Source organism: Triticum dicoccoides, chromosome 1B (assembly GCF_002162155.2).
Source record: "Triticum dicoccoides isolate Atlit2015 ecotype Zavitan chromosome 1B, WEW_v2.0, whole genome shotgun sequence".
In the NCBI taxonomy this organism is placed as follows: domain Eukaryota; kingdom Viridiplantae; phylum Streptophyta; class Magnoliopsida; order Poales; family Poaceae; genus Triticum; species Triticum dicoccoides.
The window spans coordinates 29,305,360-29,326,625 of NC_041381.1; the positions used below are offsets into that span (position 1 = coordinate 29,305,360).

At 46.9% G+C, this 21,266-nt stretch overlaps 1 protein-coding gene across 1 annotated transcript; it reads left to right on the plus strand.

Annotated features, from left to right (window-relative positions):
• Nucleotides 1-4,541: 4,541 nt before the first annotated feature.
• LOC119317231 (phospholipase D alpha 2-like) lies at nucleotides 4,542-8,292 on the plus strand. The gene is made up of 3 exons (XM_037591664.1): nucleotides 4,542-4,735; nucleotides 5,301-7,242; nucleotides 7,340-8,292. The coding sequence occupies exons 1-3, from the start codon at nucleotides 4,628-4,630 to the stop codon at nucleotides 7,774-7,776; spliced, it is 2,487 nt and encodes an 828-aa protein (XP_037447561.1). The 5' UTR covers nucleotides 4,542-4,627; the 3' UTR covers nucleotides 7,777-8,292.
• Nucleotides 8,293-21,266: the final 12,974 nt, after the last annotated feature.

Below are 21,266 nucleotides of genomic sequence, written 5' to 3' on the forward strand. Positions count from 1 at the left end.
TACCTATCACACATGTTGGTCGTGCTTCATTTCCTTCCACATCTACACATATCACTATGTCTGATGTTCTTGTGTCTCCTGATTTAGTTACGAACCTTGTATATGTTCTTCGTCTTGCCCGTGAGAATCCCATTACCATTGAATTTGATGATGTTGGTTTTTCTGTGAAGGACGCCCGTACTCGGATGGTCCTTCACCGTTGCGATAGTCCTGACGAGCTCTATCCGGTGCACTCCTCCACCACCCCAGTCGTCCTTGCCGCAGGTGTCGACCTTTGGCATGCTCGTTTAGGACACCCGAACTCCAACGCTTTGCATCAAATACTTAAGAGTTTTTCATTCTCATGCAATAAGATCGACGACCATACTTGTGAGGTTTGTCGTCTTGGCAAGCACGTTTGTCTTCCATTTAGCGCATCTACCACTATTTCCACTTTTCCGTTTCAGTTCATGCATAGTGATGTTTGGACATCCCCGGTTGCAAGCAACACATGCTACCTATACTATTTGGTGATCTTAGATAATTTCTCTCATTATGTATGGAAATTTCCTCTTCGTCACAAGTCCGACGCTCTTGCCACATTCACCGCATTTTATTCCTACGTCACCACACAGTTCGGTCGTCCTATCCTTGCTTTACAAACTGACAACGGAAAAGAGTTTGACAACGCCGCTGTTCGTAACCTTCTAGCCTCCCACGGCACTATCTTCCGCCTCACTTGCCCCTACACGTCCCAACAAAATGGTCCTGCCGAGCGTATCCTTTGCACTCTTAACGACTACGTGTGCACGTAACTCTTTCACTCTAACGTGCCTCCACGGTTTTGGCCGGACGCTCTCGCCACTGCCACCCTCCTCATTAACATCCGCCCGTGTCGCCGACGCTATAACTATGCCCCTCAACATCTCCTCTTTGGTGCGCCCCCATCTTATGATGGCCTTCGCATCTTTGGCTGTCTCTGCTATCCTAGCCTCGCCGCCACTGCGCCTCATAAGCTTGCACCTCGCTCAGTCACTTGCATCTTCCTCGGCTACCCACCTAACACCAAAGGATATCGCTGCTACGATCCCGTCTCCCATCGTGTATTCACCTCCCGGCACGTTTACTTTGATGAGATGGTGTTTCCATTTCAGGAGGTACCTCCCACCGCCCCGTCGCCGACGGCCACCCCGGCCCTCCAGCGACCCCGTCACGTGGACGGCCCCGCTCGATTCTTGGACCGCCTCCGAGCTTCGGCGGTCCTCCCGCCGTGGAACGAGCTGCGACTCGCGCCCCCACGACGTCCTCGCCGACTTCGTCAGGGGCCTCGGCATCGCCTGCCTTGCCGGCATCTTTGTCGGCCGCCCCATCGCTGGTATCTTCACCGGCCACCTCAAGCGCCGGCCCCGCCGCCTCGTGTGCCTCGGGCGGCGCCCTCGTCTCGCTCGCCACCCCCGCCTCGCCTGCCCCCTAGGCCGCGGTACGTGTGCTTCGGCGACCTCGGGCGCGGGTGCTTCGGCGGCCTCGAGAGCCGCTTCTTCATCGGCCATCTCGCCGGCTGCTTCGCCAACCGCCTCGCCAGTCACTGAGTTGCCATCTCGCCCCGTCACTCGGGCTCGAGCCGGTGTTCATCGCCCGAGTCTACGGTACTCCAGCGACGAGTATCTTCTCGCTGTCTCCACCACAGAGCCGTCACCGATCCATGCGTCCGCTCGCACGGCCCTTCGTGATCCTCACTGGCTTGCCGCGATGCAGGAAGAGTTCAACGCTCTTCAGCGGAACCGTACCTGGACACTGGTTCCTCGGCCTTCTCACGCCAATGTCATCAGCGGCAAGTGGGTCTTTCGCCATAAGACCTGATCGGATGGTACACTTGAGCGCTACAAGGCTCACTGGGTGGTCCATGGTTTTCGGCAGCGTGCTGGAGTCGACTTCACCGAGACGTTTGCCCCGGTTGTCAAACCGGGCACGATCCGCACAATTCTCCATCTGGCAGTTTCCCGAGGCTGGCCAGTTAATCAGATGGATGTCTCCAACGCCTTCCTTCACGGCCATCTTGAAGGAGCAGGTCTACTGTGAGCAGCCGACCGGTTTCGTCGATGCATCTCGTCCTGGGCATGTGTGTTTGCTGTCCCGGTCTCCCTACGTGCTCAAGCAAGCACCTCGCGCCTGGTACCAGCGTATCGTCGGGTTCCTTCAGACACTGGGCTTCCGCATCACTCACTCGGATGCCTCGTTGTTCGTCTATCACCGCGGTGACACGACTGCATATTTGCTCCTCTACGTCGACGACATCATCTTGACGGCCTCCTCCGCAGCCCTTCTTCAGCAGATTACTCTCCGGCTGCGTGATGAGTTTGCCATCAAGGACCTGTGCGCTCTTCATTATTTCCTTGGCATTGAGGTCGTTCGGCGACCCGGCGGCTTCTTTCTTCATCAGCAGAAGTATTCGCACGAGCTACTTGAGCGTGCCGGCATGCTCAATTGTCACCCTGTTGCTACTCTTATTGACACGAAGGCCAAGGTTTCTTCTCTCGAGGGCTCTCCCGCGTTGGATGCTCCGTTCTACTGGTCCATGGTTGGTGCTCTTCAGTATCTGACTCTCACCCGGCCGGATTTACAGTATGCTGTTCAGCAGGTGTGTCTACATATGCACGCCCCTCGTGACTCCCACTGGACCCTCGTGAAGCGGATTCTCCATTACATCCGCGGCACGATGGCTCTTGGGCTTACTCTCACGGCGTCCACTTCTCTGGAGATGGTGGCCTACTCCGACGCGGACTGGGCCGGCTGTGCCGACACCCGTCGGTCCACCTCTGGCTACTCCGTTTACCTCGGTCCTTCACTCGTCTCGCGGTCGTCCAAGCGACAACCTACAGTTTCACGCTCTAGCGCGGAGGCTGAGTACCGAGCTGTGCCTAACGCCGTCACCGAGTGCACCTGTCTACGACAGTTACTTCAGGAGTTGCATCATGACGTCTCCAAGGCTACAGTTGTCTATTGTGACAATGTTTCTGTGGTGTACCTTTCCGCCAACCCCGTTCATCATCGCCGGACTAAGCACATTGAGCCGGACATTCATTTTGTGCGCGAGCAGGTGGCCCTTGGACGTATTCGGGTCCTCCATGTTCCGACTGCACAACAATTCGCTGATGTGATGACTAAGGGACTGCCGACTTCCACCTTTGAGGAGTTCCGTTCCAGTCTCTGCGTCTTCGACGCCGCTTCTACTGAGGGGGGTGGGGGGTTGAATATATTGTGCACGTGTATATTGTGTCTTGGACCCACCTCCTAGTTCCTCTGTATAGTTGAGGTTATGGCCCCCTTCTGTACTCATATATACGTGCCTGATGCACCGATCAATGCATTGTGTTACACAGCCTATTCTTTCCCTTCTACACTATAAGCCATGTTCCTGATATCCAACACTCAGCTTATAATCCCTAAGCCGAAACTTGCTAAGCCGTGTACACTAAACCGAGTGTAACATTCCGCGTACACTTCGCCGGGGCTAAAATCATTTGTTTTTCCTGTAGGGTCAGCTCTTAGTTTACTCTTGAACCAAGTTGCTGAATATATGTGCATCTGAAGCAAAACTAGATCACCAAAGTCTTAGCAAACTAGTTTCGTAGCTCGTAATCACATGCGTAGTAAAATTATGAATGCCCATCACATTAATGGATCAACTAGATCGACGACACCACATGACATACGTAGACTCATGTACAAGCCAAATATATCGATTATTAAGGTGAAGATACTAATATTGGACTTCTCATTAATAATATTCCAATGATGCTTTGTTTCCAGTGATTCCCTATGTGTATACAAAAGTAACAGACAAGAAAGCATGTGCAAGACTTCTTTTATGTACTGAACAGGATAAGGATGTAGCGTCAAGATGGGGCTTTCCACGCAGTTTACTTTAGCACGTGAGATTGAGGCAACTAGCCATGCAAGTGGCTCATGATGGATTAACCTATAAACCACATGGCTAATTGGGCGCTAGGTAATCTGAATAGCATCCACAGCTGCACCTCGATCCTTGTGCACGCGTTGCTGGTCCCAAGCAAGAGTCTGATGAACTTTAGCCTCGAGCTCTCAATCTACGCGTGCCTGTTGAAGCATCTTTCTCGTAGGACCCGTACCGGCTATAAGTGCACTGCCAACTGGTACTACCTCCGTCCCGGTGTATAAGTCACTACTTGGCTACCTCCGTACCGGCTATAAGTAATTTGAATAGGCACTGCCTATTGTCGACTGAGGCAACTAGCCATGTGGCACATGATGAATTAACCTGTAAATCACTACTTGGCTACAGAAGAAACAACTGAGCACACCGCGTCAAAGTCCAAGACTCCAACGCTCGTGGGCTAGGAGCACACCCACTCCGCTAGACACTCGAGCGACGCTCGGTCCCCGACGCTGCTCATTTAAAGTATACCTACTAGTCCTCTAGTCGATTAACTTAGCCTCAGGCTCTCAATCTACACGTGCTTAAGCATCTTCTGGCCGGCTATAAATGCACTGCATAGCAACACCCATTGTGCCACCATCCTAGCTAGTGAAGCAGCAGTCACCACCACATATAATCCTCCACTATTCCCCTTGGCGTACGTATTGGGATCCAAGGACGTAGTTGCAAGCAATGGCGCATCTGCGGCTCCATGGCACCATCGATGCTACCATCGTGGGGGCCGACAACCTCCATGATCGCTCGCGCCACACCGGCAAGGTCCCCGGTTTCCTCGGCAATGTATGTCTTCTTAATCTTTTCACTTTACATCATAGTTTGAATTTGAAATAGCGTGCTATCTATTTTATAGCGGCCCTATATATACCGCTTGGAGGGGCATCAGATTGAGCCGTTTAGCACTATTTTGCATCATTTAGCATCCTATAGAGCAATTTAGTGTGATGCTTGGGGAAAGTCGCGTTTTAGAGACCGGGCTGCAGGGAGCCTGGTTTATTTAAAAGATCAAAAACGCTATTTATAAAGTTTAGTTTTGCTAAAACACATTTAGATGACGATTTTGCACATATACATAAAACATATAGATGTTTTTTTACACAATATGTACAAGTTCAATAACATATTAGATGACAATTCTTCACATGGTCTCGTTAATTTCTATATGCACTTGGCTCATTAATTGGGGGTTTGATAATTAAATAGGAGAGAGGTGGCTTACATATTCTCAATGCATTTTTTCCCCACTTCATAATTTGTTTTAAAATTTTCATATGTACACTTTTCACCGGAGGGATGAAGGAAAGAGCTGCGTGAAGACTTACTAAAAGCAATTAATTCTCGTTCGTAGATTGTGCAAGGTGTCCAGGAGACGACGGGTTTGGGCAAGGGCCTACCGCGGATGTACGCGGCCATCTTCCTCGGCAGCGCATGCATCGCCCGGACGCGTACCATCACCGTCCCTGCAGCCGGAAGCGCGCGATGGAACGAGCCGCTCCGCGCCTACTGCGCCCACCACGCGGCCGACGTGGTCATCTCCGTCATGATCGAGCAGCTCGGCCTCAACGGCGACACGGTCCTCGGCCGCGCCTACCTGCCCGCCCGGGAGCTCCTCAACGAGGACACATCAATCGACCGCTGGTTCGATGTCCTTGGCGCCAAGAGGGAGAAGCTCCCGGATGGGCCCAAGATACAGGTGCAGATCAGCTTCCGCGACGTCGCCGACCAAGGCCTGGCGTGGGGCGGTGGCGTCGCCGGCGGCGGCAGATTCGGGGTGCCCCGCACCTTCTTCTCCCAGAGGCCGGGGTGCAGGGTCACCCTGTACCAGGACGCGCACGCGTCTGAGGAGTTCGAGCCCAAGATCGAGCTCGACGGCGGCGGGCTGTACAAGCCTGGGCACTGCTGGGAGGACCTGTACGACGCCATCAGCAACGCACGGCACCTGGTGTACATCACCGGCTGGTCGGTGTTCCCCCACATCACGCTCCTGCGGGAGCGGGACGGCAAGCAGGAAACTCTCGGCGAGCTCCTGAAGCGCAAGGCCGGCGAGGGCGTGCAGGTGCTCATGCTGGTGTGGAACGACGTCTCCTCCATTGATGGCTTGCTCGCCGGCCTCATGGACACGAGGGACGAGCAGACGGCCAACTACTTCGGCGGCAGCCGCGTGCAGTGCGTCCTCTGCCCGAGGAACATGCACGTCAGAGGCCACATCTTCGACGCCAAGACGGACACATTCGTTTACAGCCACCACCAGAAGGCCATCGTCGTTGACCAGGAGCTGCCGCCTTCGTCGTCGGACTCGGACTCGGACGGGCGCCGCCAGATCGTCAGCTTCCTCGGCGGCCTCGACGTGTGCCATGGACGCTACGACACGCAGTCCCACTCCCTGTTCAGGACGCTGGGCACGGGGCAGCCGCACGGCGACGACTTCAGCCAAGTCAACTTCAGCGACGAGGACGCCACGCTCGGCAAGGGCGGGCCCAGGGAGCCATGGCACGACATCCACGCCAAGGTCGAGGGCCCCGTCGCGTGGGACGTGCTCCGCAACTTCGAGCAGCGGTGGAGGAAACAAGGTGGCGATAAGGACCACCTAGTCGACCACGCAGCCCTCGAGGCCAAGGTCGCGCCGTCCTCGTGGGCGGTGACGCTCCCCGACGACCAGGAGGCGTGGAATGTGCAGCTCTTCCGGTCCATCGACAACATCGACACCGTGGGCTTCCCCGACTCCATGGAGGCCACCTTCAAGGCCGGTCTCCTCCAAGACAAGCACCGGGTGTACGAGAGGAGCATCCAGGACGCGTACATCCACGCCATACGCGCCGCCAAGAGCTTCATCTACATCGAGAACCAGTACTTCATCGGCAGCTCCTTCCAGTGGAAGTCCCACGACGGTATAGACCCGGGGGACGTCGGGGCGTGCCAGCTGATCCCCAGAGAGCTCTCGCTCAAGATCGTGAGGAAGATCGAGGACGGCGAACGCTTCACGGTCTACATCGTGGTGCCCATGTGGTCCGAAGGCTCCCCTACGGGCCGATACAGGCAGGCGATGCTGGACAACCAGAGGAGGACCATGGCGTTGATGTACGACGACATCGCCGTTGCGCTGCAGGCCAAGAGGATAGACGCCAACCCCAGGGACTACCTTACCTTCTTCTGCTTAGGGAACCGGGAGGCCAGCAACCCAGAGGGCGGCGAGTACCAGCCTCCGCAGCGCCCACGGGACGGGACGGACTATGCCAGGGCGCAGATGGCACGCCGGTTCATGATCTACGTTCACTCCAAGATGATGATAGGTACTGCACTCAATTAATCTGCTTCCATTGCATTTCATTGCTTCATCATCTTCACTTGATAGCTAAGTATATACGTGATCGATGTCGCCTCCTTCAGTTGACGACGAGTACATCATCGTCGGATCTGCCAACCTCAACGAGCGGTCCATGGCGGGGTACAGGGACACCGAGATCGCTATTGGCGCGTACCAGCCGCACCGCATCAACACCGGCGCCGAGCTCGCCAAGGGGCACGTCCATGGCTTCCGGATGTCGCTGTGGCACGAGCACCTCGGCAAGACGCACGACGACTTCCTCCACCCGGGGAGCCTAGAGTGCGTGCAGAGGGTCAACAAGATGGCCGATGAGTACTGGAGCCTCTACGTCGGCGACCAGCTCAAGGACGACCTCCCAGGCCACCTGCTCACCTACCCCGTCGCCGTAGACAAGGCCGGCACGGTCTCGGCGCTCACGGGATTTGAATTCTTCCCTGACACAGAGGCTCGCGTGCTTGGTGAGCCAACAGGAATAAAAGATTATTTTCTGAGCACATAGCTCCAGGTTTGCTGCTCCTGCCTTGTGTTGATTAATCCTGGCACGTCATTTATCTTATTAGTTAGGGTTTAGTTTTTTTCCTAAAACTATTTTCCGTTTTTGTTAGCTACTTCCTCTGTCCCAAAATGTAAGATCATTTTTCACTGTATGATAGTGTTAAAAATGATCTTATATTTTAAAACAGAGGGAATAGTTTTGTAGTGTGAGCCGTGATTTGTGCGAGCCACACCCTGCTCACATGTTCCAAGTCCGTGGGATGGCAAAAGGAGATCGGATGTGAGCACGAATCATTTCCTTTTTGAATAAGTGGAGGAAGAAATCAGAAAAGTTGCCGACAATCACATGCGCAAAATCACTTGCCCGAGCTTTCTGTGTACACATTGCCCTCGCCGCAGTCATAGCTCCGCCCAACAACTAGATAGTACTCCCTTCGTAAAGAAATATAAGAGCTTTTAGATCACAATAATGAGTACCATTTTATTTTTAGGCGTTAATGTCGTGTTTTGTCCATGGGAGCTAGGAACGATATGGAATTGTTTTTGATAACAAACTTTAACTCTAATATAATGTCCTTCTAGCCTATTATGCGGAGGAGTTATGTGCAACTGTCCGGAAGCACTAGTGAAGACCTTTTTGGACGAGCAATGCAAAAGGCAAATACAAAGTCTACTCATTTATAAGGAAAACTAGGTTGAAACCAAACATGAAAGAAAACAACCGATGCCGGTAGAAACAGACCACTACCTCACAGCATGACATCGAACCGAAGCGATTGTAAACAAGAACTTCAGAGACGCCTTTAAGAAGGAAAAACGGCGTTCGATGACACCGTTGTTACTGGCATGCATTGACCCCCCCTCGATCGATAAGATTTTGGCCAGACCCATGCAGGACCGACCAACCAAATATTGGGAAAGGTCCAGCCTAGCTAGCAGGCTCCAACGTCACTTCTCTTTGACCAGCCACAACCCAGTGTGAAGTACTCTTCGGCAATGCCTCTAAGGGGAGAAGGAAGCTCACATGGGCGCCAACTTCACCGGCAAGAACCCATCGAAAAACACTTTCGTCTAGAGCCTTATACCTTATCACCTTTGACCCTCGAGAGGAGTCACACTACTGCAGGAATGCCTATAGTGGCGGGCCATTCTTCCAGACCCGCCCGCCACTTCTACAACCGCATCAGTGGCGGGCGCGCGTCCGCCACTGGTAGAGCATCTGCAGTGGCGGGCGCAGAGCAGTGCCCGCCAATGCTTAAAGTTAAAGTAGTGGCGGGCGTGTTTCAGATCCCGCCACTGAAAGCTTTGTCATGCAAATAAAAAAAAATTACAGCCATGGCAACATGTTGCTGCCATGACTGCGTTTTGTATGAAACTAAGATTATAAATTGCAATACGTTGTGACATTACAGTGGTGACGATAAGAAATTACAATACATATTGCAGCATACTTAACCACTAGCTTATTGTTATGAAGCAATAATATTAGTACAACATAAAACAATGAACATATGTTCAACAACTCTCAGATGTTTATTATTTACATAGTACAATACAATATATATACATGACATCGTGATCACCATCGAAAGTACGTACTATGGTGATTGTTAGACATCATACCACAGATAGATTTTGTTGCCGCCCTAATGACCCTTCTCAAATTCGTTAAGAAACAGTAAGAATGACTTCCTAGCTTGCATCTCAAATCGTGTGGCAATCTCAATCCAATTTTAACCATTAAAATATGTTATCCCTCCCTCATTGGTGAGAGTGAGGGTAGAGGGAATGTCATTTTTTAACAACATCATGTCGAACTGAATTGTCCACTTCACATCGATGGCCAGATTGGCCACACACATGAACTCCTCCATTCCCCAACAAGGGATACGATGAGCATGATAAAAAGAAATCAGAAATTAGACAGTTAGGGGCGCAACATTATGAAACCACAAGCTATAACACTAATTAAATGAAACATACCGCCCACTCTATAAAGTCGTCATGAAGATCGACACAGATCTCATTGCAAGTTAGGTGAACTTTGTAAAATGCACTTAGCCTCGTGTCGCCACACAAGTGGCGGCATCCTTCATTCATTGCCTACGTTCATGTCGTGGAGTAATTCTATAAGTTAATGTTTGAAATAAGCAATAAAACTTGTGGATGGACGAAAAAACTGGGCATGAATCATGCTAAAAAATGTAACATTGAGTGTCTGAAATGTCCCAAAACGGAAATTAATCAACGTTTCATGATATTTTCTACACTCTTTTGAAGCCATCTATTGTTGGAGCACTCCAAATAAATATGCATGTCAATATTCAAACAGATAACACATGGATAGAATAAAAGGCTATCGATTATGTAAATATATTAAACATCTACTAATGTGAATCTGTACTAGTGTGAATAAACTAGTTACTTATTATAAAATTTATGCGAGTAAGACATGAATAGAATGAAAGGCTACCAATTATGTAAATATATTAAACATCTACTAATGTGAATAAACTAGTTACTTGTTATAAAATTCATATGTATAAGACATGGCTAGAATAAAAGGCTATCAATTATGTAAATATATTAAACATCAACCAATATTAAAGACTATGGATGGGAAGAAAAAATGAGCAAGACTTATGCTAAAAAGTAAAACATTGAGTGTCTAAAATGCCACGAAACGGAAATTAATCAACGTTTCACGATATTTTCTACACTCTTTTGAAGTGATGTATTGTTGGATCACTCCAAATGAATATGCATGTGAATATTCGTACGGATAAGACATCGATAGAATGAAAGGCTACGAATTATGTAAATATATTAAACATCAACCAATATTAAAAAACTATAGATGGATAGAAAAATTGGGCATGACTTATACTAAGAAATGAAACATTGAGTGTCTGAAATGTTGCGAAATAGAAATTAATCAATGTTTCATGATATTTTCTACACTCTTTCGAAGCCCTATCTTTTTGGAGCACTCCAAACAAATATGCATGTGAATATTCATGCATATAAGACATGGATAAAATAAAAGGAAACCGGTTATGTAAATATATTAAACATCTAGTAATGTGAATATGTATTAATGTGAATAAACTAGTTACATGTTATAAAACTCATCTACTAATGTGAATCTATACTAATGTGGATCTAAACACTAACATTCATTTACAATCTATAAGTATGTTAATCTATAAATGTGTGAATCAAATCTAAAGTTTATCTATATATATTATTTATAAACACTAATATTCATCCATATACATGAATCTAATACTAATCATACAACTACAATCTATACATATGTGAATCTAGACTAATATTCAACTACAATTTATACACATTACTTACATGTACACTGCTTGAGTGCGGGGGCGGAGGAGTGATCGGTACTGGCCTCGTAGGTGGAGGAGATGGCTGCAGGTAGCGGTGTCAGGCCCCCGCTGCTGGCGAAGGAAGCCATAGCGAATAGGTGGCGTAGGAGGAAGAGGCCCGACGACTAGGGGGCGCTATGACGAGGGGGCCACATCAGAGGAGGGCCCCGACATGGTGACGACGGGGCGCGGCAGAGTAGGGCCCGACAACTAGGGAGGTCCGGCGACTAGGGGGCATGGTGTTGCGGGAGCGCGACATATGTGGGTCCCAGCTACGGTTTAGGGCCAGACCACGGTGGTAAGGGTGGCGCGGTGGCGAAGGGGTGCGGCGATGAGGCCGACCGTGACGTGGGAGGACGGCAGTGACAGCACGCGTGGCGCAGTGGCGGAGGAGGGGTGCGGCGGCGGCGAGGAACGGGGTTGGTGCAAGGGCTACGACGAGGAACAAGATTTGAAATTGCCTTTGGGAGAGGGATGGGTGGTTTTGAGGGGAAAGTGAAACTGTCGTGGACGGGTTTAATAGTGGCGGACCCACTTAGGTACTCGCCACAACTATGTTCTACCAAAAGTGGGCATCGGTCAAGGCCAACTAGTGGGGGTTGCCCGGAGATGCCCGCCACTTCTCTTTCACGTACTTATGGTGGGCACCTACACGCACCCGCCATGGGTGAGTTATGCAAAGAAAGCCCATACAGAAGATTTTACATGGCGGGCGTGAGGCAGGTGCGCAGCCCGTCCACCACTTATTTGAATTCACCTATAAGACTTTTTCCAGTAGTGTCAGGCTAGTGGGAACATCAACAGTGGTGAACCAAACTAAAAGGAAAAAAGGACGCCACAACCTCGACAATGCCATGAGGGATTGCCTTTATCGGCGCCAACACCGTAATCACCACTTCTACAAGGGCTCGGGAAGACACAACGCAACAACCACCAACCAAGGGCAGGCCTGAGATTTGAAGTGAGTGTGTTCAAAATTTCATAGGCTGTTATTTTGAAAGCCCAAAGCATTGTTTTTGACATGTATAATCAATTATAGCACCATATTGTACTACTTGTTTAGAGGAATAAATTTTATAAATAATGCTCACTGTAACAAACTCAAAATTTATGAATATTCTAGCATTGTAAAATCACATGGAAAATTACAAATTAGTATGTCTAAACAATTCATAATTCATTGCGGACAAGGCTTGCATTTAATATAAGAAAATAGGAAGCCAACTCGCAAAGTAACGTCCTTTATTTTTTAATACCCAAGTTACTTACTTTGTATTGTATGTCCATACTATTGTTTGTGTTTAATGGGGTTTGCGCAATCGGTAGCTTGATGGAAATGGAAGAAGAAGGTGTTGCTTGTAGTGGAACATGAATATGGGTTAACTAAAATTTGGCATGAGAGGAGCGAGCCTAATTTCAAAAGTTGGAGCATTAATGTATGAAGATGGGTTGTTGTGTGAAGCTTTGTTGGCCACAATCATGGATCAAGATGAGAGCCAGAGGTTCAACTATTCAAGGTCTGAATGATAATTATGTATTTTTGTTGGCCGTAACAAAAGATGGCACCAAAGCAAGAAGTCCGGCATTCACAACCCATAAGGATGGGTTGTTGTGTGAGGCTTTGTTGGCCACAATCATAGATCCTATTTGTGAAACCGAGTAAAGGGCCTCGAGTTTCGACAAAAGTCCACAAACATTACCATGAACCCAAGAATTATGTGAAGCCGAACCCTATCCATACCACCCGTGATGAGTGCTCTGTCCAGTCCACCATCCAAGAGAGAATCAACATGTTTTGTGGTTTCTATTCACAAGTGGTTGGCAGAAACCATAGTGGCGTATTGGAGTCAATAGTCATGGAAGTTTAACTTGCTTCACATTGTCAACATTTGTATTATTAGCTTCGTTTGTTGCATTGTCTTGAGTAATTCTTGTTTTCTGGATAAAGTTTGCGGCCGTTTATACCAATAAACCGAGGGCAAGCAATTCACTTTGCGTCATTGTTGCTTGAAACTGAATGGGAAATCAAAGTGGCAACTCGTGATTGAAGAGCTCAAAAACCCCACCAAGAAGATGAAGAAAAGCGATGGATCAAACTCCCAACAATCTATCAGTATGGATGCGATGATGAGCTAAGTGGAGGGGTGTATAGACAAGCGACTGTAAGAAAGATAAAACCGGCAGGTGATGGGAAGCAAATGGGAGAAGGAGAGGGCCCGCATGATGGCGCGGTAAGCAAAATGTCCACCACATTTTTTTCCACCATGGAGGAGAAGGAAGAGAAGTACAAGCTCTTCTTGAACGAGCAAAGGGAGAGGATGTTGTTCGACGGAGACAGGATGTGGGAGAGGTTCGACATTGAGAGAGAGAAGATGGGTATTGAGAAGAGAATTAGGCGAACTGAGAGGTTGAAAAAGCTAAGACACTGGAATCAACTGAGCTCGAGAAAAAGAAATGAGTCTTGCAAGGGACACGGAGAAGTCAAGGATCATGTTGCGGGAAGAAAAATATCAACAAGTGCAACAGTGAGGTGGTTGATTTATTCGAGTATGTCTATGCATGGACGAAGCTCCAGTATAGCCACTAGCGTCATGTCATGCCAATGGTTTTTTGAAATCCTTCACTAGATTTAGTTTAACCACCATTGATTTTTAAAAATGACACCATTGCCATCGAGTTGATCCATAGGATCTCTTTTCCACCATCGTCCCTAGGTCTATGTACGAATTGTTGAATTTTATTTTGGCATGTGGTGAATTGGTGACTCGTGGTTTATTATTGATTGTGTTGAATTAGTCATAAATTTTGTGTGTGTACTATTTAATCTATGGAGTATTTGCTTTTCTAAAAGAGTTTGAAACAACACCTTTGAAAGCTGACTGGAGCCTCGTTTTTCATCAGAGGATGTTACAACTTTTTGAAATATTTAATTCTTTGGCTGCTAAAGCTGGCAAGCCGATTCTTTAGTACCCATGCAATCATGAGATACACCACTGCCTTGGCAACTGCGAACTTTTAATTTATAAATCAAATTAGTTGCCCAATAAGTAAAGCATCCGGTTGGGAGGAACGAAGCCTCAGATCTTGCGCTGGCCGTGAATTTAGAAGTTCTTCCAATGACATGTAAAGCATCCCAATGTAGAAACCAATGCCACTCGGTTTCCATCAGCACCCCACCGGACGAAACAAAACATGATAGTACTATTACTTGATGTCTCTCCCTCCCTCGTGGTTGGTGAGAAGAATGAAATAACTAGGCATTCTTTGGTTCAGACTACTCATAGTGGGGAGTAACTTAGAGCAGTAACCTGCATATGTTGCTAGTCTATGTTACCGCATCTATAGTGGGGAGTAACATATATGTGATGTCATGCAAAACTTTATTTATTAAACTGTAGTCTCATCTTGTCTTAAATTATGATTATTATTAAATTTGCATTATTTTATGATTGTTTTTTACAGTATGGGACAATGCAAGTTTTGTGTTATTGATGTGCAATTTATCAATATATTTCTAAGTTCTACATATCAAAATAGAGTTTGACACTAAGTATTTATAATTTGTTCATGTTAGGCATAGTGCAATGATTCATTTTTGATTTAAAATTTCTAGACGATACAAGGTACCAGGGGTGATAGACCAGAAGGGAAGTCAGCCCACCAACGGGCTTCATGTCTGGGCCTAGGCTCCTCAACCCGCAGGTGACCCTCCTTCAGAAGTCCACTTACTTATCGTACAAGAAGACGGCTCCTCCATGAAGTAGAACTCTAGGTCAGCAGCAACTACTACATCCGTTCGAAAATATATTACGTTTTATTAGGCTAAACTAGCCTACTAACATGTCATATATTTTACCACGGAGGTAGTAATTAGGATTCATGCAAATCCAAACAGGAGTAAGGTTTGCTCACTGCAATGAGGGCTCAAATCAGGGTAGACCATGAGCTTTGCTCCATTCATAGGCTGGGAAGATGGTTGAATATACCTAGTAACTAGTTTAATGCTAAAAAAACCTAGTAGCTATTTTTTCACTCTTGAAAGAAGGGGTTGTAGTTTGGCCTCCTTGATGTTCCATCGGTGCTCCTACTCTCTTCATTTCTCAGCTGATTGATAGTCACTAGTAGAAAACAGGGCTTTGGTTCAGGCCGGGCCAGCCCATTAGTCCCGATTCAGCCCAGAACTGGGACCCATGGGGGCATAGTTCCCGGTTCGTGAGGCCAGGGGTCCGGCCGGGCCATCGTGGCGCATTGGTCCCGGTTCATTTGGCACCTTTGGTCCCGGTTCGAGGCTCAGACCGGGTCCAATGTGCCTCGCTTCGGGCCCACCATCATTGTTCCCGGTTGGTGGCTTGAACCGGAACCAAAGGGTGACCTTTAGTCCCGGTTCCAGCCATGAACCGGGACCAATGTGATGCCTATATATACCCCCTCGCCGGTGAGCAAAGCACTCCACACTGCTATGTTTTTTCTGGCCGGCGAGGGGAGGGCTTTGTGGTGCTATAGCTCACCTCCTATGCACTTGAGGTGTTCGATGGAATGCCCGAGCCACACTACTTAAGCTTTTTCCTCTCCAAGCTCGACCTCCAAGCTCCATTTTCCTCAATATTTGTGTAGGTTTAGCGGTCCGTCATGTCCCGTCCCCGTCTTCACCGCCGTCGATCGCCCGTGCCGATCTTGTGTCGGCACCACGCTAGTAGAAAAAGCCCCATTCGTACCGGTTCGTGAGGGCCTTTAGTCCCGGTTCTGGAACCGTGACTAAAGGGTCGTCACTAAAGGCACCCCCTTTAGTCCCGGTTCTTATACCAACCGGGACTAAACGTATTTTTATGATTTTTTTTGAATTTTTATTTTGAATTTTTTTCAGGATTTTCAAATTTCTGAATGAGTTTACAATTTAATCTCTAATCACCCCTCACCCCCCTCATCACTGCTCAATTTAACCTATAATCTCTAATCATCCCTCACCATTCCAAATCATCTAACTTCCCGGCCGGTCACCCATCCTCTCACTACTCCAGCCTGAGCACGCTTAACCTCCGGGTTCTATTCCCCCTCGTTTCCATGTTGTTTTCCTGACAATAGTAAGATGTCAATCCTATTAACCCTCAGGAATTTAGCTTGAGCATGAAGTCACATGTTTCACTATTTGAGTTTGAAACTATTATTCTAAAAGAAAATATTTAGTAGCACTAATATTTCTTGAATAATAAGTTTGACCATAGTTTGACTATAGTTTGACCATAGTTTGACCAGATTTGACCAAAATTAAAAAAACTGAATTAATTATTTAGTAACACTAATATTCTTGAATAATTATTTAGTAACACTAATATTTCTTGAATAATAAGTTTGACCATAGTTTGACTACAGTTTGAGCACAGTTTGACCACAGTTTGACCAGATTTGACCAAAATTCAAAAAAACTGAAATAATTATTTAGTAACACTAATACTTCTTGAATAAGTAGTTTAACCATAGTTTGACCAGATTTAACGAAAATTCAAAAAAAAATTGGGCATAACTTTTTTCCTTTTAGAATTTGAGGATTCTAAAAAATTGCAAACAGGTCATAGGCTGTCAAAATCGGATGCGGATTTTTGTGCTAATTTTTTTTATATATTATGCATTTTTTTCGACATCGTATGCAAAAGATATGACCATTTTGCATTTTTATAACATGTCCAAATTTAAGTTTTTAAATTTTCCTAACTAGTAGATGTAGTAACATAACTACATCTCGAAGGATTTTAATTTTTGAAGTTTTTATCATTTTCTTTTACTTTTTACAAAACTGAAAAGGCGATCCACCAGGGGGGGGGGGAGTTTGAAAAAGGGCCCTTTAGTCCCGGTTTGAGACACAAACCGGGACTAAAGGGCACACCACCCTTTAGTCCCGGTTCGTGTCTCAAACCGGGACTAAAAGGCTCAGTTGAACCGGGACTAATGCCTTTAGTCCCGGTTTGAGACACGAACTGAGACTAATACCCCCATTCATGCCGGTTCGTGACTAAACCGGGACTAATGGGCTTTTCTGGCCCGAACGTATGCCCTGTTTTCTACTAGTGCCACCGTAGTGAGCCTCTTGTTCTTATATTCTTTCTGAAAGGAAAAAAATTCTTACTTGTATGTTTAGATAGATACTTGTATAATTTTCTTACTTGTATTGTTGCTTCTTATTATATAGTGCGATGGTTTTGGATCCGCCCCCGTCAGCCCTCGTCTTGTCTATGATTTGGATGTGGTATATATTATCTTTTATAACTATTTGGTTGATTTATTGTTTATGACAATTATGCCGACCAACGTGACATAGATTTTATTTATCTAGGAGGTATGTGAACCGGAAATTCCAACCGACCCTATTGTCGAGAGGTTAAATTTAGTTGAAGAAGAAAACAATTACTTGAAGGAAAAAATAAAAAAATTGAGGAGGAGAAGATGACATTGGAGTTGCATGTTGCGGATGTCGTCGATGATCACAAGATCAAGATGGATGCAATGCGCTTGAAGATTAGAAATATTAGAAAATATGCCATTCATACTGAGGCTTGGTATCATTACGCCATTGGATCAATTGTTACCTTGGTTGCGGTTATGATCGCGTTTGTTGTTGCATTGAAATGCTTTACATAGTTTCCATGTATGGTTTAATTAGATACTCTGGAGAGCTATATATGTTGTTCAATGAGAACTATGTATGTACTTTGGTTTTAATGTGATGATGAACTTCTATTAATTTGGTCACTTATCTATTCATGATGTTCTGTAATGGTTTTTGACACACTTAATTATATATAATGCACGTAGATGAACCGGTAATGGATGTACGGTGACAGACACACCTCCGAGTACATTAAGGGCGTGCATAATTTTCTCGAAGTGGCTGAGGAAAACAAGAAGAATGGTTTTATGTGTTGTCCATGCCCTATATGTGGGAATACAAAGTCTTACTCTGACTCAAAAACCCTTCACACCCACCTGCTTTATAAGGGTTTCATGCCATACTATAATGCTTGGACCAAGCACGGTTATGATGGAAGACATCGAAGAAGAAGAGGACGATGACAACTATGTGCCCCCTGAATATGGTGATGCTACAACGAGGGAAGCTGTTGAAGATCAAGAGGAACCAGACGATGTGCCTGATGATGATCTCCGTCAGGTCATTGTTGATGCAAGGAGACAGTGCGAAAGTCAAAAGGAGAAGCTGAAGTTCGATCGCATGTTAGAGGATCACAAAAAAGGTTTGTACCCCAATTGCAAAGATGGCAACACAAAGCTCGGTACCATACTGGAATTTCTGCAATGGAAGGCATAGAATGGTGTGCATGACAAAGGATTTGAGAATCTACTGAAAATATTGAAGAAGAAGCTTCCAAAGGATAACGAATTGCCCGATAGTACGTATGCAGCGAAGAATGTTGTATGCCCTCTAGGACTGGTGGTGCAAAAGACACATGCATGCCCTAATGACTGCATCCTCTACCGCGGTGCGTACGAGGATTCGAATGCATGCCCAGTATCCGGTGCATTGCGGTATAAGATCAGACGAGATGACCCTAGCGATGTTGACGGCGAGCGCCCCAAGAAGAGGGTTCCTGCCAAGGTGATGCGGTATGCTCCTATAATACAATGGTTGAAACGCCTGTTCAGAAACGAAGAGCATCCCAAGTTGATGTGATGGCATAGAGAGGACCGTAAGAAAGACGGGAAGTTGAGAGCACCCGTTGACGGGTCGTAGTGGAGAAAAATTGAGAGAAAGTACTGGGAGGAGTTTGCAGGTGACGTAAGGAACATATGGTTTGGTTTAAGCGCGGATGACATTAATCCTTTTGGGGAGCAGAGCAGCAATCACAACACCTGGCCCGTGACTCTATGTATCTATAACCTTCCTCCTTGGTTGTGCATGAAGCGAAAGTTCATTATGATGCCAGTTCTCATCCAAGGCCTTAAGCAACCCGGCAACGACATTGATGTGTACCTAAGGCCATTAGTTGAAAAACTTTTACAGCTATGGATTGGAAACGGTGTACGTGTGTGGGATGAGCACAAACAGGAGGAATTTGACCCGCATGCGTTGTTGTTTGTAACCATCAATGATTGGCCTGCTCTTAGTAACCTTTCAGGATAGACAAACAAGGGATACCACGCATGCACGCACTATTTAGATGACACCGAAAGTATAAACATGGACAAATGCAGGAAGAATATGTACCTGGGGCATCGTCAATGTCTTTCGACGAACCATCAATGTTGAAAAAAGGCAAGCATTTCAAAGGCGAGGCAGATCACCGGAAGAAGCCCGCCATGCGTAGCGGTGATCACGTACTTGCTATGGTGAATGATTTAAATGTAATCTTCAAAAAGGGTTCCAGCGGATTATCTGTTCCAAATGACGCTGAGGGACGCGCACCCATGTGGAAGAAGAAATCTATATTTTGGCACCTACCCTACTAGAAAGACCTAGAGGTCCGCTCTTCAATCAACGTGATGCACGTGACGAAGAACCTTTGCGTGAACCTGCCAGGCTTCTTGGGCGTGTATGGGAAGACAAAAGACACACCGGAGGCACGGGAGGACCTGCAACGTTTGCACGAAAAAGATGGCATGCCTCCAAAGCAGAATGAAGGTCCTGCCAGCTACGCTCTTACCAAAGAAGAGAAGAAAATCTTATTTGAATGCCTGTTCAGTATGAAGGTCCCGTCTGGCTACTCGTCGAATATAAATGGAATAATAAATATGGCAGAGAAAAGTTCCAGAACCTAATTAAATCTCATGTCTGCCATGTGATTATGATGCAACTACTTACGGTTGCATTGAGGGGGCTTCTACCAGAAAATGTTTGAGTAGCCATTGTGAAGCTATGTTCATTCCTCAATGCAATCTCTCAAAAGGTTATCGATCCAGAAATCCTACCAAGGTTAAGGAGTGATGTGGCGCAATGTCTTGTCAATTTCGAGCTGGTGTTCCCACCATCCTTCTTCAATATCATGACACACGTCCTAGTTCATCTAGTCAACGAGATTGTCGTTCTGAGCCCTGTATTTCTACACAATATGTTCCCCTTTGAGAGGTTCATGGGAGTCCTAAAGAAATATGTTCATAACCGCGCCAGGACAGAAGGAAGCGTCTCCATGGGCCATCAAACAGTGGATGTCATTGGGTTTTGTGTTGACTTCATTCCCGACCTTAAGAAGATATGTCTCCGTCAATCGCGGTATGAGGGGATACTGGGTGGAAAAGGCACGCAGGAGGGGAGTCAATAATATATAGGGACGGGCATTCTTGGTCTCAAGCACACTACACAGTTCTATAGAATTCTACCTTGGTGACCCCGTACGTCGATGAACACAAGAACATTCTGCGCTCCAAACACCCAGACCAGTGTGACAACTGGATTACATGTGAACACATCAGGAGTTTCGGCAGTTGGTTGCAAACACGTCTCAGGGGTGACAACACTGTTTCTAATGACCTGTACTCGTTGGAGAGGGAACCATCTTTGACAATAATGACTTACAAAGGGTACGAGATAAATGGGAATACATTTTAGACGATTGCCCAAGATCAAAAGAGCACCAACCAAAAGAGTGTCACTACAAAAAAAAGACACATCTGTGACATTTTGGGTCGAACGAATTTTTTTCTGTCATACATATGACACTTCTATCACGATAATTGTGACAAAACCTGGTATCATCATAGATGTGGTGGGCTCCTACTTCTATGACAAAAAATCATGACAAAAAATGGGCCTTTTGTCCTGGGCGGGCCGGAGACGCAGCTGCATGACATTGTTTCGGCCGTCCATGATGGAAAAAACCGTGGTAGAAGGGAGGGGGAGGAAAATTTCGGGGAGTTGCCGGTTACGGTGGGAGGTCGGGGGCGGAGCGATGCGCGTTTCTCTCGTACGTACGCGCGTGTGTGCGAGGCGTTGGCTCTAACTAAAGCCGAGCGAGGCGTTGGGCTCTAACTGAACCCAAGCGATTGCATTACAGGCTACGCGTTACTGAACCGGAGCGATCGATTGATGGCTGTTAACTGAACCCGATGGAGCGATTCCTTCGCTACTGCTGCTAACTGAAGCTGATCGATTGGATGAACAGTG

Bases quoted from the DNA above. Each gene is read 5' to 3' on its own strand.
- LOC119317231 (XM_037591664.1), top strand. From the start codon at position 4,628: ATGGCGCATCTGCGGCTCCATGGCACCATCGATGCTACCATCGTGGGG. The intron at 4,736-5,300 runs GTATGTCTTCTT...TCTCGTTCGTAG, and splicing joins TCCCCGGTTTCCTCGGCAAT to ATTGTGCAAGGTGTCCAGGA. The intron at 7,243-7,339 runs GTACTGCACTCA...CGCCTCCTTCAG, and splicing joins TCACTCCAAGATGATGATAG to TTGACGACGAGTACATCATC.